Source organism: Lepisosteus platostomus, chromosome 2 (assembly GCF_059453375.1).
Source record: "Lepisosteus platostomus isolate fLepPlt1 chromosome 2, fLepPlt1.hap1, whole genome shotgun sequence".
Classification (NCBI taxonomy): Eukaryota; Metazoa; Chordata; class Actinopteri; order Semionotiformes; family Lepisosteidae; genus Lepisosteus; species Lepisosteus platostomus.
In genome coordinates, this window is record NC_142612.1 from 28,218,133 (window position 1) to 28,236,776 (window position 18,644).

Sequence of the window (18,644 nt, forward strand, 5' to 3'; positions counted from 1 at the left end):
CCTTCCATCCACATTATTTGGATCCATTTGACATGGGAGTCTTATTAGCTGCTATTGCTTATTCAACTCTTTTCTTTTGTGTAGCATTACTGAACTTTGCCACCAACCTTAGATTCATGATAATAATCTTGAATGAGTTTTGCAGACATTGTAAACAGATGGAGCTAGTTTCAGAATATTCTGAATTGTTGCCCTTCTGTGTGAATTAGCATCCTTAAACACTTTTATAACCACACATTTGGGGGAAAAAAATCATTTTTGTGAACATCTAGATGATGGACAGAATAAAGACAGGGATGACTAATTTGTTTACAGCTTTCACAAATGGTTGAGGTTGATAATCTTTTACCTTATATCTTCACACAATTCCCTGATTTTCTTCACACTGATGTGGTTCTGGTGTTTAGCTGCCTTTAATACACAATGGTTATTAAGGTGACATCCAGATTTGTTTTACAGTATTTGACATTGAAAGAGTATACAGTGCCTTGCAAAAGTATTCGGCCCCCTTGAACTTTTCAACCTTTTGCCACATTTCAGGCTTCAAACATAAAGATATAAATTTTTTATTTTATGTGAAGAATCACCAACAAGTGGGACACAATTGTGAAGTGGAACGAAATCTATTGGATTTTTGAAACTTTTTTAACTAATAAAAAAATGAAAAGTGGGGCGTGCAAAATTATTCGGCCCCTTTACTTTCAGTGCAGCAAACTCACTCCAGAAGTTCAGCGAGGATCTCTGAATGATCCAATGTTGTCCTAAAAGACTGATGGTGATAAATAGAATCCACCTGTGTGTAATCAAGTCTCTGTATAAATGCACCTGCTCTGTGATAGTCTCAAGGTTCTGTTGAAAGCGCAGAGAGCATCATGAAGACCAAGGAACACACCAGGCAGGTCCGTAATACTGTTGTGGAGAAGTTTAAAGCCGGATTTGGATACAAAAAGATTTCCCAAGCTTCAAACATCCCAAGGAGCACTGTGCAACCGATCATCTTGAAATGGAAGGAGTATCAGACCACTGCAAATCTACCAAGACCTGGCCGTCCCTCTAAACTTTCAGCTCAGACAAGGAGAAGACTGATCAGAGATGCAGCCAAGAGGCCCATGATCACTCTGGATGAACTGCAGCGAACTACAGCTGAGGTGGGAGAGTCTGTCCATAGGACAACAATCAGTCTTACACTGCACAAATCTGGCCTTTATGGAAGAGTGGCAAGAAGAAAGCCATTTCTCAAAGATATCCATAAAAAGTCTCGTCTAAAGTTTGCCACAAGCCACCTGGGAGACACCCCAAACATGTGGAAGAAGGTGCTCTGGTCAGATGAAACCAAAATCGAACTTTTTGGCCACAATGCAAAACGATATGTTTGGCGTAAAAGCAACACAGCTCATCACCCTCAACACACCATCCCCACTGTCAAACATGGTGGTGGCAGCATCATGGTTTGGGCCTGCTTTTCTTCAGCAGGGACAGGGAAGATGGTTAAAATTGAGGGGAAGATGGATGCAGCCAAATACAGGACCATTCTGGATGAAAACCTGTTGGAGTCTGCAAAAGACCTGAAACTGGGACGGAGATTTATCTTCCAACAAGACAATGATCCCAAACATACAGCAAAATCTACAAAGGAATGGTTCACAAATAAACGTATCCAGGTGTTTGAATGGCCAAGTCAAAGTCCAGACCTGAATCCAATCGAGAATCTGTGGAAAGAGCTGAAAACTGCTGTTCACAAACGCTCTCCATCCAACCTCACTGAGCTCGAGCTGTTTTGCAAGGAAGAATGGGCAAGAATTTCAGTCTCTCGATGTGCAAAACTGATAGAGACATACCCCAAGCGACTTGCAGCTGTAATCGCAGCAAAAGGTGGCTCTACAAAGTATTAACGCAAGGGGGCCGAATAATTTTGCACGCCCCACTTTTCATTTTTTTATTAGTTAAAAAAGTTTCAAAAATCCAATAGATTTCGTTCCACTTCACAATTGTGTCCCACTTGTTGGTGATTCTTCACATAAAATAAAAAATTTATATCTTTATGTTTGAAGCCTGAAATGTGGCAAAAGGTTGAAAAGTTCAAGGGGGCCGAATACTTTCGCAAGGCACTGTAAATAAATCAGAAAAAAAATTGCATTTACAACCAAAACCTGAAAAAAAGAAATAAAAGATCCCAGTTCTATTATGTGCAAGCAATTTCAGATGTATAAGATTTGTCCTGAAAAGCTGTCCTACTCACCTCTACTTCCTTTTGCTTTGCAGTTTATTAATCTTGACAAAGCATCCAGGAGTCTGTGATCTCTAAACCCCTTTTGTTCTGCTTTACTGTAGTTTCCAGGGCTTTATATCATGCTTTCCCACATGTTATTGTGTTCTGAACTTTGCTCTTGCTGTACTTTATTCAAACCATAAAATGATACAGTGGGTGTACATTACTAATCTTTTTTTCAGTAGACAAAGGTCATAAATTAAAAAAGGTCTTTCAAATTAAGTCTCACTGCATCACAGTACTTTATCTGGACTATCTGATGCTTCAATTTAGAGAAATGTTTTATATGGATGATATAAAACATAAACAATAAGCATGAACATGTATAGTGCAGGTAGCAGATTACACCTCAGTTGTATAGTATACAGTGCTAGTAGGTTCAAACAAGATGGAGTTTCTTGTCTGAAACCACATTCCCCAGAAGGTAAGTGTCAACTGTGGCTATCACCAATGCTGAGATCTCTATAGTCTCCTGGGGGACGTGTGGCACTGTCACTCAGAAATATGGTTCTCCTCCCATCTGTGCTGAAGCTGTGATTTTGTGCTGTTCTGGGCTGTGCTGCCTTGTGCACTGGGAAAAATAAACAGTTTGAAGTTGGACAGGCCAGAGGAGATTGCCTACACATCCTCCTTATCCCTTGTGTGGTACAAACCAAGATGTGAAAAATACATATTTGGCCACTTCAAATCAGGGGAAATTACAAAAACGTATCTAAGGAAAAAAGAAGTGTGTAAGAAGACGCAAAATAACACTTTTACTCATAAAAATAGATTGATTTAAGAATTTTTACAGTTAGCGCAGTACAGTTAAGTGAACGTCTTTCTCAGAAAACATGGAAATGATCTAAGAAAACTGTAGTTCACATACAAATAAGATTAGAATAAAGGATAGGAAAAATAATGGATCATAACATGATGCTACAAGCAAACACTTGAACGAGTCAAATCAGTAGAAAAACTACAGAAGGAGCTTAGAAAACTGAGCAACAAACAAAATAACAGCATAATGTATTAAAAAATTAACTTTCAATATACAGTACAAAGAAGTAGACTAATTACAGAATATGACTATCTTTGAGCATTTATACATATTTACATGGATACAGTCAATCTAAAAACTCCCATAATAGTTGCTCAAGCTGTAGCACAGTACAGCACATAAATATCTTAATATAGATCTCTGTATAAGAAAACACTTGTATGTACAATATATAGTATGTAATAAATACAAATATAAAAATGATAATCTATAAGATGTTTGTTCTTTAACTTTAAATGCCATACAAAAGATCATCAAAATGTTACACAAATGTTACAATTTCAAGGTCTAGCTTCAGATGCTTCAGGTCTCATGTCAAAGACTTTTCAGATTTTTCTCTGAATCCATCTTGATATTTTAGTTTTTAATACAAAGCGGTGGGAAATGCTCCAGAGCCTTTTCTGAATTTGGCCAGTTGTGAAGGTTCTTGCTGTACCAGTCAACTAAAACACAAAAAACAATATTTAAGAACTTAAATTTCTGCATTCTGCCTTTTCCATGCTGTTCCCCAACGTTTAACTGGTAGGCTTTATTGATAAGTTTGGTACTTTTTGAATTTTATATTTTTGTTACTTGTCGGAAAATTATTACAAAATGCTCATTCTTTAATTTTATTTACGCTTATTTTGACACCTGCTAATTTCCTTCAAAGTCTGACAAAAGGTTGGGGGCCTTCTGTATTTGAAGTCATAACTGTCAATTATCTCTTAATTTTGTGCATGTGGATTAATTGTATAATTATAGCAGCTTGAAATCACTTTGTCACAGTGGGAGAGAGAGGTTTTTTAGCATTTGAAAAAAATAAAGTGAAGAGTTATCTAACAGTCACATCTTCTGAAAAATATTTAATTTGCCAGATCTAAGTGCATCCCAGGCATGTTATTAGTTTCAAGAGGCAATTTAAATTGATATTCGCTAATATGCTGATGCTAATTAAATGAGTTAAAACAAGAAAATGCCCTTAGATTAAAAGGATTGTTTTTATTGCATTTTTTTGGTGCACAATAAAAATAAAAATAAAAAAATGTTCCAAGTGTTTTTTCAGATAAGTTTAGAACTTTTAAACGTCTAACCATTCACATCTATAGTTGTACTTGCACTGGCTTTGGCCACTTATGTGCCAAAGTAGGTTGTGAACATTCCCAGGTTGTTTTCTAAATCAGCCTAATGTAATAAAATATGCATGTCTGTTATGGGATATTACAAAAACATTATTCAGCATAGGTTTAGTTAAAACTTTTTTTAATTTCAAAATACATTTATATATTCAATATTCAAACCACTCAAACATGACTTCTAGAGAGTGTATTCATTTAACTAATATTGCATACATTTAGCAAAATGTAAACTGAAATGTATGATTCAGAGTTGAGTTCAATATTTAATGGCAGATTTCCATCTGCAACCCCTAACGTTTGGAAAATCATAATGACTAGTTAGAGCAGGCAGTAACAACACATTCATACGGAAATCTAAATTAAAGTTAATGACTGAACAAATTGGTATGACAAACAACCTTTTTGGGAAAAAAAAACTGCATTTGCTGCTTAAGCCAACTTTTAAATTTAAAAATAAAAGACTTCTTTTGTTTTGAACCTTCAAAGAGGATCAAAACTCAGGAAAAGAGATGTCTTTATCTCTTTTATTGGGCACTAATGGGTTAACTCAGCCCAAAGGCAAACAAACAGAGCATCTTTTTGTTAAATGGAACTTTACACACATTTTTATACAATCACAAAATGTGACTGATGTGCTAAAATTCCAAGTCACAGGAGTTTAAGCCATGACTGTTATAGTGGAACTGGGCCTCATGTCTCAGAAGTCTTTTTGTTCTCTCATTTTATGTACAAAAAGCATGCAATGAGCATAAAATTATTATTTTAAATTATTTTTCTTTGCTTTATCAAATGTATACTTTGTAAGTATAATAAAAGTATTCACCATAATTCACAATAGGACCATATAGTAACCACGGAAAATAAGACTCGGATTATAAAGAAGTTGGAGTCATTGCAGATTTTAAAAGTTCTATCCATGCCTCTCTATACACTTGAGGCAAGCTGGTGGATATGTAGTGATTTGTTGCTTTGCTGCTTTGTTTTGCACAAATAAGCACTGACAAGCATGTGCTTAAAACACATTTTCTTCCCTGCCTCACAAAGCCTACAAAGCAATATGTGAGTCTGGACAATTGAAGCTGTAGGAATTTCAGTCACATGGTGGCATTTCTCTTTTTAATTTAACTACTTGTTTGACAAACTCCGGCACTGGTGAACGAGTCTTTCCAAAGAGCACACAAGTTTCCATTAAATAAAAACACAGCACATACTTGTTTTTTTTATCCCCTCCTGCCAGGAAACCTTTGGTCTCCAACCAAGCCTTTCCAGCTTCTCCGAATTCATTGGGTATCTCAAGTCATTATAAGGCCTAAGAGGAAAAAAGGCATTAATTAACACATCATTAATACCCAAAATAATTAGAATAAAAAGCTAGTCATGAATAAAAAAATATACAGTAAACAAATCTGAAAATGGTACCTTAATTTCATATTATGACCTTAATAATCCCTTCCACTTAAAAATACCACTAATATTATAAAAGAAGTATGTAATCGAAATTCAAAATTACCCACGATGTCTGGGTAGACTATATATATATATCTTATTGACAGATTCACCAGTTTTGTCATATTATAAAGGAATTGGTATTCATAACATGTACTGTACTTACACCTTTGGTTTTGTCTCATGAATGTGAGGTGAATCACAAAGGTTTTTAAAAAGTCCATCCCCATAGGGAGAGATGGAAAGAATGTCTAAGAGATTATTAATTTATCAAAGAGATATTGACAGAATCTTTCAGAACATCATCTCTCACAGATCCTAGACTACTGCAGTTATTTTTTTTTTCTGTAAGCCATGGTTATATTTTTATTGTCTGATGACAGAAGTAGTACCTTACCTGTCACTCACAAAATCGAGCCAGTCATCAATTTCTGAATCTTTAGAGATGTTTTTTACCTGAAAAAGACAAGTGTCACAAAACTATTTTTTTACTTTTCCTTTTTATAAACTGCAGATTTGAGCAAAGATGGGAGCAAAAACATGATGTTTAAAAAAAACACATACTGCAAATTATTCAATATGTCTACATTATAATGCATATGTATTATAAAAAATACATTATGCATTTTATGTCCATTACATATTATTCATTATGGACATACAAAAAACATGCAATTTACATTGGCAAATGACATAATGACAAATAGAAGACAAATATAAATTTAAAGCAGTGGATTAAAATAGCAATTTTAAAGTAGAACAAATTTATCAAAAGGATGTCTTATACCATACTACAATTTAGAAAATATAATGTTTTTCAACATATTAAGATATTACAAGAGAGATTGTTTAAATACATCAATGCTGTCAGAACACTGATGTCAGAACAATTTCACAACTTTTCCTTATATAGGATTAATTGTGCTCAGCTTTAGGTTAAGGTCACACTGGAACTTACCATGTGAATACAGGAGAGACAATAATCAAGTTTTACAGATCAATAATATGTGAAACATTCAGGGTTTTGAACAGAAAAGAACACTTCTTTCTGTTTATGAAACATCCTTTTACATTAATCTTATCTTCTGGCATGAAACACATGAACCTTGTGCTTCCAAGTAATTTTGCGGTTAACATTTTATTTTCCATGAACACAATACTTGGAATATACTACATCTTGCTACCACAAGCCCAATGTATCTCTCAAAAGTTAAAACTCAGTCACTACCACTAAGCAGCTGACTCTGGGGGTAAAACCACACGATAGAGCCTCACAAAAGTTATATTTAAAATGTTTCACAGAGTACAAAATTACCAAGAGCTGAAAATTTTAATCTAAAGAATGCCCATAGGATTTCATCACTTAATCAAAAATATGTCAGAAGCTATTCTATAGATACAATTTCCTCATGTTCATGGTTTCTCAAGTCCAGGTTCTCCAGTATATTTTGTGGTTAAACACAGTAATAAAATGAGCAGTCTCTACCTGCACTTCAACGTCTTAAGAATTATAAATAACTGTAAATATTTTACTTACCAGACGAATCAATTCTCTGGCGAGCTGGATAACTGACACCTCAAATTTGGTCCCTATGTTGTAAATCTCCCCAGGATCCCCCTTCTCCAAAACCGTCAGAAAGGCCTCAGTGACGTCAGCAGAATACAGAAAGTTGCGTGCTTGTCGACCCGAGCCATGGACAAAGCTTGAAGACATTAAATGGTTACTGTTTTTCTAGACATTACAGAAGTAAGACCTGCAAATCCCTTTCAGAATTTCTTTATTACAACCCAAAGATTTACTGTATAGAGAAAGCAGACAGCACTATGCACATATTTTAGTCCACCAAGTTCAAATTCCTTAGAAAAATGTCCTATTCTTAACACAAAACACAGGCATCATGTGCTGCTATATTGCAAATAACTTGTAATCCCTTTTGAAACCATTACTTTTATTAAACAATTTATTTTCTAAATAGTTTAAATCATGTGAAATCCTTAACATTTAATCATATATAAAATGCTAAAGTTAATTTAGAGTGGATCCATCTTTCAAAAATCCAATATTGCTTCTGTCCCTCTAGTTTCAAGTTCAGTTTAGTGATGCAGAACTCAAGGTTTTATATCCAATATATGTTAGTATATAGAGGTATAGTAGGGCCCCATCCTAAATTAGGGCTGGTGATTGGTGACTAACTGGTAATGTATGCACATGTAGGTACATTCCTGTCCTCTACTGGTAATGTAGAGGTCAGTCAAACACAAATCATAGAAGCCTCTCAATCCCAGTCAATCCAGGGCCAAAATTATGATAGGGCACCACTTGATTTCCCACAGGTGCATTATAGATATAATAATAATCCTTACACTTATATAGCTCTTTAAAAGTAATGGGGACTCTCCACCACCACCAATGTGTAGCCCAACCTGGATGATGTGACATCAGCCAAAGTGCACCAGTGCATTTAGCACACATAGGCTATGAGTGAGGAGGATAACAGGGTAGTGATGCCAAGTCATAAATGGGGATAAATAGGAGACAAGGATTGGTAAAGGCCAGTGGGAAGTTTCGCCAGTACACCAGGGTAAAACCTTTTCGAAAAACAGCCCAGGATTTGAAACCACAGAGTGGTTTTTAAACAAAAAAACTTTAAGTAATACAAATATGTATTAATTCACAGTGTTCAGAGACAATTAGTTATAAGAAACTTATACATATACTGTACCTAGACAGTGTAACTCACCATTTTCTGTCGCTTTGTAGAAGGGATATAAATCTTGGAATGACCTTTAAAACCAACATACACAAATTACTGGGTACGTTTTAGCGTTTTGTCTTTTTTAACCCAAACTACAAATTATAGATGATAAAGAAAAGTTTACCTTTTCTGGATACTGATGAGGTCCATAAACATTACTGCACCGGGTAACTATAACTGGGAACTATATAAATAAGACAGCAAAAAAAGCACACAATTATGCAATTTTCAATCTATCAAATACCAGTTTGCTTTATCATATGTCTACAGTTTGTAAATACAAATGCATTAAATTTTACTTTTTGTTTTTAAAAACAATATACACAGAGTCCACATAGACATGATATTTTTGCACTGAGAACTTCACTATCTTAAAAAAACATATTAAACAGGCAAATATTTGGAAGAATAATGCTTCTGTAAATGGAATGTTTGGGTCATCTTGAACTGGATGCAGCAGTTATATAATGGATGATGTTTGGGTCATTCCATGAGAAATCATGTGTTTTCGATGACCTCGAACTTTCAGACCTTTGCAAACAAAAGGCATGCTAAGAGCTATAAAATGACACCAAGATTTTTTCATGTAGAGTATATAGATCACGTTACAATGATTTAAAAGAAGTTTATTTAAACCCAAATCTTAAAAACATCAAGCTTCAAATAATCATATCTCAAAATCTTTTTGACATAACTTTCTCCACATTCCTCCTAATGTATGTAATAAATTTTGGAGATATCCATGCCCAAATCAGATTAAACTGACATGGAATTACCTGTTTTCCTAAAACCTATTTTCTTCATTGAATGCAACTGAAGTCAATACACAAACTATGATAAAAACAAAAGATCTTCACAATTTAAAATTGAACTTCATTTTAATACAAATGTCAATAAAGGCAATGTATAATTCACATGTATGCCACAAGTCCCAGGGAATTCATATTCTCTACCTTAGTGGTTCTCAAACTTTTTGGACCAAGTACCACCCCTAATCCAACCAAAGCATCCAAGTACCACCTACTGTACAAGTCATCATCTCATAGGAACCCCAGAAATTATCAATGACGAACATGAGCGCATGTGCACACACACTCACACATACATATAATAAATATTATAATAATAATAAACTTTGTTTGATATATTAAAATGTGGCTTCTCAAAGTGTTTTACAGAAAAAAAACAACACATAAAAATAAAAAAGCACCATTTCAGTGAGAGGGGTGAGCCTGTTTAGAGCAAAGCAGATGTGAATTAATTTTTCGAGCCTTGATACAATTCACAACAGTCTAACAGATTTTAAATCGTCAGGCATTTTCTTGACGGCAAAGGTCTCGCGGTGGATGTTGCAATGAAACCATTAATTTCTGGAGCAACCTCTCTAATTCGTGCAACTACACCGCTGTGTCGGCTTGTCATTTCTCTAGCACCGTCTCTACAAACTCCGACACATTTTATCCAGTCGATGCCATTCTCTTCGATAAATTCATTCAGAAGCTGAAATGCGTGCTCTCCTGTAGTTCCTGTTGGTAGCGGCTTACAGAACAGAAAGTCCTTACGGGACGTACCCTCAAACTCGTATCTAACGTAAACGAGCAAATTGGCCAAATCGACTACAGACTCATCTAATTGCAGTGAAAAACATCTGATCATCTTAACGCGCTCTGTCAGCGTACCTTTGATATAATCCTTCATTTCAATAATTCTATGAATGACTGTGTCTTTCGGGGGGGCAGCAGGTCGAGCTGTTCAGCAGCTTTTTCTCCACACATAATAGTGTGGGGCTTACCTGCTTTAGCAATCCGCAAGCTTGCATTTTTCCACGTTTCCGTTTTTATTTCAGTGTTTATTTTAAGTATTTATTTCATGCGCAAGGGAGAGAAACACAGAGACGCTCGGTGTATTTTTCTCAAATTAACTTAGAACAGTTCTTAAATATTTTTCTGTTATTTTTCACAGTTTCCTGTGCTCACAAGATTACAGTACCAGCGTTCGTAGCACGCATTTCTATGCATTCCTGTGTTTACAACGTTGGCATTGTTCCAAAATCACACAATCGCACATTCGCCTTTCTCCCTATTTGCTGGAGATACAGTAGTTTTTTTAAAATACAATTGGTCACTTGCGTCCATAGCACGCATTCCTATAGAGTGGTATAGAATTACAGAGTATCTCTTGTGTCCACTGAAGTATTAGAGCGCACTGTATCGTAGTACGTAGGCTGCGTATTCGACACGTATAAAAATACAAAATATGAAAACCCGTCCCGATTTTTTCAGCGCACACAACACAGTTCCAGGGTCATTTGGCGTACCACCTGGCGGCACGCCACGTACCACTACCGGTACGCGTACCACAGTTTGAGAACCACTGCTCTACCTTATTATATTCCTCAAGTTACTGCACTGACAGAGAATGTTAATTTAATCACACTTAACAGGATTAAAAACTATGGATATTGGTACATTTACCAAATGGAATGTTGTTGATTAGTAAGCTTTAAGCACATTAAAGCTTATTAATCGTTTCAATTAAGTGAAGTGTCCCATGAACAACACTGTTTCTAAAAAGAGACGCTATTCATGTGCGTGGGGGAAAAAACAAAGCACCTTTTTTTCTGAAATTGCAAAAGCATTAAACAATATTTAAAACCATCATTACCTTGTATTTTTTCCAGTGTGACAATACTATTTGTTCAGCTGCTGCCTTTGTTGCTGCATACGGATTTGTTGGTCTTCTTGGGGATGACTCATCGAACTCCTAAAAATGTAACATTATTTCACATTTGATTAACAGGAAAACATCAAGGCTTTATTATTCTATAGCAGCTGATACAGAAAAAATTATAATATAATTAATGGTTTCCACATATATCTAACATTATCCTAATTCTAATACAGTAAAAAAAAAAAATGATTTGATTGCTGAATCAAAAGACCTTAAAGGTTTTTGCACTCAAAGGTAATCCATTTTGGAGTCTGGAACTTAAATTATATTATTAATACCAATTAATGTCACAGAGTGTACATAAGATTGAATTCAGATTTTATTTGATTATTCCTTTGAATGAATAACAACAGTGCACACCAGAGGTTGCTATATCAGCACATAGTGACCACCACTTGTGTATCCTTTATGGGCTATAGGCATGGAAGAGACTTATTTAGGGGTAGGGGTGTAGGGGTGTAACCCCGGCGTCCTGGCCAAATTCCCCATTGGCCCTTACCAATCATGGCCTCCTAATAATCCCCATCTATGAATTGGCTTCATTACTCTGCTTTCCTCCCCACTGATACTGATAGTGCGTTCTGGCGCACTATGGCTGCCGTCGCATCATCCAGGTGGATGCTGCACATTGGTGGTGGTGGAGGGGAGTTCCCATTACCTGTAAAGCGCTTTGAGTGGAGTGTCCAGAAAAGCGCTATATAAGTGTAAGCAATTATTATTATTATGATTATTATTTCCGAGCTGCATGAAGTTGTTCAATGGCACTGTCGCATTTGATATGTCCATGTTCCCCACAGTCCAAATCTCAATATGTCAACTAATCTTACAAGCTCCTTGCACTTTTGGAAACAAAAGATCCTATGTCTTGTCACATAGAATAAAATCTTACACAATCCCTAACATAGGCTCAGGATAAATCCAAATGCACAATCCAAATGCAAAAGCTGGATGAATGTGATAGCACCTCTCTATTTTCCGAGAGCTCATGTCAGCCCAGTGGACAGCCGTACTAGTTCTGAAATGGGTCACAGGTGGTTTGATCAGAGTTTAGATTTATTCTGCATCTGCCTTCAGTAAATCAGTATTTAAAACTAAAAGGGGCAATGAGTAGAGCGAAATGTGCAGCTGTCTTGGATAATATCAAGGACAGTTACATCTTCCGCAGGAAGAGAAAAAGGTTTCAGGGCAAGAGATGCACCTCATCAAGGCTGTCTCCATAAACTTCATCCGTGCTGGCGTAGATAAATTTCTCAACTCCAGCTTCACGTGCAGCATTCACAAGCACGTAAGTACCATAAACGTTTACACGCGAAAATTTAGAGGAAAGCCAAAATGAATGATCTGAAAAGAAAAACAAAAAGTAGCGAGTTGAAATCTTTTTCACACTATGTAAGTCATAAGAATAAATGCAACTGAAGGAACCATACCAGCAAGATAAGTATAAAACATTTTATACAAATTTAAAAAAATGGTGCAAATTCTTTTCAGTATTTCAAATATCACACTGTCAATGCTGGATGCCACATACAGTATACAGTACTTCAAAATAAGCTGTACCAACATTTACAGTAGCTAAAAATTCACACAGCTATTTTGCTCCAAATGCTGTTAAGAAATAACCGACTTTCGGAAGATAAGGGAACTTTGTTGTTAAATGTGTAAAGAATTTTAATCTACTTAATTTGTTTTGAATCTGATCATTTCTACTAACATTTCCTACATTAGCCAATGGAACTTGCACCATATGTACAGTACATATGACAGGGGTGGTTAAAAAATACTTTAAAACAATTCTTGAACAAAAAACAATACTTTAAAACTTTTTTAATATAATTAATTACCATTCTACAGCTAAAGACATTACTAGAACCTTTTTCAAACCTTAAGAGAAGACAGACACTATAATTAGATTCTCCCTAACTGTCCCTGTATTGAAAGAATATGAACCATTCTCTTCACTTAGTAAAATGAAAAACAACAAGCTCAAATCATGAATGAATCATTCACACTCTTCTCCTTAATGAAAAACATTCCCTGAAATTTGTGGCTCACACTTTATTATAACAAAAACACTGACAAACATTTTCAGTGTTTATTTATTATGCGATAAATGATGATTAATTTGCAAAACAATAATTTGGAAAAAAAGAAGTGTCTGTCAAAACATATACAATTATAACTTTTAGCTTATCTTAAAAATTAAGATAAACTACTTCCTTGTTTCTTTAATGAATAACCTTTGACTTAAATCTGAGAAGATAAAGGAGTATGGTCAGTTAATATTAGCAACAATTATTACCTTTTAAAACTGTATGACACCAAAACTGTTATTCACCAAAATAAAACCTTGTGGCCTTTATACATGTATTTTGTATTCTAATGTTTTTATATTTTGCATTTAATTTTCATAAACTCATGTATACAATCTATTTTTTTTCAGAATTAAATAACACAGATGTCTAAATTTAATTATGTTTTAAGAATAGTCTGTAAATGAAAATACAAAAGAAAACTACATCTGTCAGCCACCAATCCAATCAAATCAAGTTAACAGGTTACAAACAAAGTACAATCACTCTTTTTGGACAGGTGATAAAAAAATGTGAAAGTATATATGAACAATTATTCAATACATTTCTTTTTGGAAATCTTAAATATTTGTACTTTGTGACTTTTGTAAACCTAAAAAAATACATAAATCAACTTTATTTTGTCATAATACTTGAATAATACCAAGCTTACTCTTTACCCTTAGAATGACTACACTGTATGCACTGCATACACTTTATAGTGTTTCAGAATATGTAGTACCCGATTTGTCAACAGTAATTTAGAATGTTCTGTGACAAAGATACTGGCAAAGGTTTCAAAGCTGCACAATTCAGCTCAAAATATTCAGAGCAATTAGAACTGCATAATCATACTCCAATGAGACTAAAAACAGAGTACAATACACATCAGTGCTACCTGCCAAAATGGAGAGGAAATACTAAGCAGTAATTGTTCAACATACTCACAGTATCACATTTATTCTAAAGCAGCTTTTTTTGTGATTTAGGCCACTGAAGCAAATAACATGTGGTCCATATGACTTTTCAGCTTCAGAAATAAATCAGAAGCAAATAATTATCAGATATGAGTCCCAGATAATCACATAAACAAAGTTCTAGTGAACACAAGTAATTTGAAGTTGCAGAAAAGTCTCACTTACTGTTGTATATTCTTATTTTTTAAAATTATTTTCAGTTATATCTTCCAAAGCCATTCCTTTAATTTATTTCTTATATTAAGCAGGAAAAATCCAACTGTTTGAACAAACACAAATCTAAGTACCCCAAGTTCCTTACTGTAAATAGCAAAGTTATAAACTGAAGCGATTTAAAGCAATAGTCTCTCTTCCTGATCTCAGGGTACCCATGAGATTTACTGTATATTAATCAATTCCAGATAGAATAATAGAATACTTAAAATGTCACTGAAACTGTAATGTTACTGGGATTGTTTTACCTTATTAAAGTAAAATGCATTAATCAACAATGGTGAAAAAATCTGTTTTTTTTATACAGCTGGTCTAATAGTATGATAATTACTCATAGGATGCTTAATAATTTTAAAGCCCTTCATATTTTAATGCAGTGGGTTTATTCATGGATTTGTCTTGGCTGTAAAAGTGTAAAAGATTTCAAAAATCACAATTTGAACTAACTGCACTCACTATACTTGATGTTGTCCGTATTTCTTGTTAAATCATTCAGATAACTAAGATCAGATTACGTTCCTTAAATAATCATAAAATAATGACAAGCAAAAATGGATGAAATGGTGTTCCATTTAAAATACAATAGTCCTACATCTGAAAAGGTGAAAACCTATAAAAACACATTCTGAGAAGCAAAAAAACTGTACATACCCACATGTGTTTGGGCTGCAAAATGAAGGACAATATCAATCTTTTTTGTCTCAAACAAGCAGTTTATCAAGTATGAATCGCAAATGTCACTCTGCAAAGAAAAACAATCAAGAATAAAGATAAAAAACAGTGAAGGCTAGAGATTTACTGGTAGTCAGGGTTTATACCAGTGGTTCCCAGCACTCATGCAAGATGAAAATTTCTGCTCTTCATTCCAGCTAAACCCCTAAATCACATTGCTAATTGATGAATTAATTGAGAATCTTGCTTATTTAGACTTAACTTGTTTCTTCAGTCAGTCCTGAGTACCAAAACTTCAAGGTTACGGTTTCCAATGGCATCAGTAAACAGAATTTTATGCAGCCACTCCTCAACTTGATTGCCATTATTACTGACTGAACAATTCTTACTAGTTTTGTCAATCTGATGAACAGACATAAGTGGGAAGGACGCTGTATCAGACACTATTCCTACAATGGGCATTCTCTCCTTTTGCAGAGGTTTTTTTTTTAAGGCAACACACCCGAATGAGAGCAGTTGATTGCGTTGATACCAATTATAAATGCTTTCTGATCTTTTAGACTCAAGGTTACATATATGCCCCAAAATAAATAACTGAAATCAAACAGCACTCAGCTGAAGAGAAAATAAGGAGACAGTGTTCCTCCAGGACCAGGGGTGGGAACTACTCATTGCCATAAAGGCTTTTGACATTAAGCCATATTACAGTTTCAAAAATGGAATATCGAACACATTCAAAGCATTTTACAACACAGCAACATAAACAAGATAACAATGTTACAAAAACAAAATATATTTTTAGCAACTAAACATCACTTGTGCAAACACTGAAATTGATTTTACATGACTGCGCATTTAGGTTATAAAGGTTACACACCGATTACAAATCCTCAAGAACTTTTCACCTGTTTTCATTTGAAAACACTTTTATGATCATTTCAAAACTTGTACTCTTAGAACCTGTCATCATCTAGCTTCTTCAGATACCTATCCAATAAAATTTAAACAGTAAATCTAAAAAATAACTTATTCCGTTTGTGAATTTCACTCTTACCTGGATGAATCTGTAATTTGGTCTCTGCTCCACACAAGTAAGGTTCTTTAAGCTTGCACAGTAATCTAGCTGCAAAAGTAAATAAAAACATGCACAAGAGGATTCAATGTTAGTTTAATTGTTAAATTTAGTATGGAATTTCAATTAAATGATCATTGCTTCTCAAAAAGACATTATTTTTCAGCAGTACGCCCAGGGTTTTTTTTATCCTGGATCTGGGCCATTATCCAATTTTCACATTCTTTATTGTCATACAAGAAAAATAATGAATGAGTGTATTCCATAATTCACCTTAAACACCTCTGGGATGAAAACCACTATGCAAATGTAAGCAAACAAATTGGTACAAAAATATACAGGTTCATTGCTGTATTTGCCCCCAACCCAAACTAAAAAAAACAAGTCTGAAAAGATCCACACACTCTAGAATACGTAAATAATACTAATTCATATATAGACTTTCATTACTTGTTTATTCCCAGTTATAAGATCAGAATCACAGGAACATGCCTTGGTTCATCACAGCCTCCATCAGGGCACCCAAAATTGTTGGTAAGTAAACTGCTTAAAATTTATCAAAGAAAATGGCCATATGTATATGTAAACTTATATTCTGTAAGATGAGGGTTAAAATAGGCATATATTTTTTAAGCTTGAATGAGGAGGTGTCTGCATTACATTTGTATGTTCTTCCCATGTTTGTGTGGGTGTTCTCTAGGTGTTATGGTTTCCTCCAACAGTTCAAAGACACTATGGTCGGTTAATTGGGTTCTGGGAAAATTTACCCTTGTGTGAGTGTTTGTCTGTGTGCACTGGGATGGACACGCATCCCGCCCAGGGTGTATCCTGCTCTGTGCCTGTTGCTCACGAGGATAGGTTACAGTTCCCCCGTGACCCTGTACTTTATAAAGCAGTTAAAACATGGAAGGATGAATGAGGGGGTAAGAAATGTTACTGATATAACCTGTGAAAAAGACATCAGAGAAATAAGTGTGACAGGATGTCCCAGAGTAGTCAGGATCCTAGAAAGGTTGAGAGAGCAATCATAAAGGTTATGGAATTTCTGGCACCACAATTACAAAGTGGAAGGAGATATTTTTAGAGAAGCCATTGTCTTAAATAAAAATTATTCATCGGGGTTTTTTTGCATGAATACACATTTAGAACTACACAAATGCAGTCTTTAAATGTCTTCATGCCATTACAGATCAAAGAATCAATATTACCTTGTCTAAGTTGATGATTAGCCAATCTCTGTATTTTTCAACAAGGGAGATAACTACGTGTGATGCACTAGAAAACAAAGAAAACAGGGTTTTAGCTATACTAATAAATGCACTATGCCAGTTACAGCAAACAAAGTTAAAAGCCACAGATTACTATTACGGAACAAGAATAACTGCAAAATATATGCTATCTTAAATACTATTCTATCACAACGGACTTCAATATGTCTTATGTGCTTTTATTGGACATCAATACATTTCATTAGAAGAAAACATCTTTGCTTTCGTCAACATTGTAACACGTATGCCCTCTTGAGATCTGTGCTGACGTGGTATAGGGAGCATACAGGCACTGATTCTACCAGGTTTGCTTAATTATTTAAATATTAGATACTTATGAATTATCTTTTTATTAATACTCTCATTACTAAATATCAGAAAAACTATTTTAATGCATTTACAAATGCTTGCACTCATATATTATTTCCTCTTTTAATAGGACTACGTCTACTGTTTATAGAGCTCCCAACTTCAGACCCTTGTTAAAGGGTTGAAGCTTTAATTTCCTTCATTTTTGCTGTTTTGGTCCAGGAATCACAAAGAGCTAATACTTACATAAAACCCGCTCCTCCAGTTACCAGCACAGTTTTTTTAAATTCCGAGAATTCGTGTTTCTGATGCAGACGTTTAGCTACAGACATTTTAACAAAAGATGCCAGAGTTCCCTGGCCTTAGTCCTTAGTCCTGCTAAATCAATACATTTCTTTAAACAGTTGTAAAACAATTTTCCACAACAGATGGCTTGTCATACACAACTCGGTTAAACAAAGGCACTCTCGTATCCTAGTTTTAGGTCTTAAAACTAGACCTAAAAAATTATATCACCGCTACATTTTCTATATTTACATACTCAAAGGGCTTTGCGGCACGTCGTAAAACAAACTTGTTGCAAGGGATTATGGTCAATATTTTGTTCTAGTTCTAGTGAATATCATTGTGTAAATAAAGGCGAGAAACAGAATTTCTGAATCCATGACAATCCATTTAGGACAAATTCTTTATTTCGCTAAATAAA

General features: G+C 34.8%; 1 protein-coding gene across 1 annotated transcript; it reads right to left on the reverse strand.

The window, feature by feature from the left end:
- Positions 1-3,003: 3,003 nt before the first annotated feature.
- Positions 3,004-18,531, reverse strand: tgds (TDP-glucose 4,6-dehydratase). Its single transcript, XM_088603620.1, has 12 exons — positions 18,185-18,531; positions 17,570-17,636; positions 16,344-16,412; positions 15,269-15,359; positions 12,557-12,699; positions 11,293-11,391; positions 8,753-8,812; positions 8,614-8,657; positions 7,410-7,575; positions 6,270-6,328; positions 5,638-5,735; positions 3,004-3,751 (listed from the first exon to the last, which is right to left on the reverse strand). Exons 1-12 carry the CDS (start codon positions 18,268-18,270, stop codon positions 3,666-3,668), a joined length of 1,068 nt encoding a protein of 355 aa, XP_088459746.1. The 5' UTR covers positions 18,271-18,531; the 3' UTR covers positions 3,004-3,665.
- Between the last annotated feature and the right edge of the window lie 113 nt (positions 18,532-18,644).

What these genes read in the sequence shown, in the direction of transcription:
- tgds (XM_088603620.1), bottom strand. Translation starts at nt 18,270, where the DNA reads ATGTCTGTAGCTAAACGTCTGCATCAGAAACACGAATTCTCGGAATTT. An exon ending in ACTGGAGGAGCGGGTTTTAT is followed by an intron (nt 17,637 to 18,184) that starts GTAAGTATTAGC and finishes TTTGTTTTCTAG; the next exon opens with TGCATCACACGTAGTTATCT. An exon ending in TAATCATCAACTTAGACAAG is followed by an intron (nt 16,413 to 17,569) that starts GTAATATTGATT and finishes TTACTTTTGCAG; the next exon opens with CTAGATTACTGTGCAAGCTT.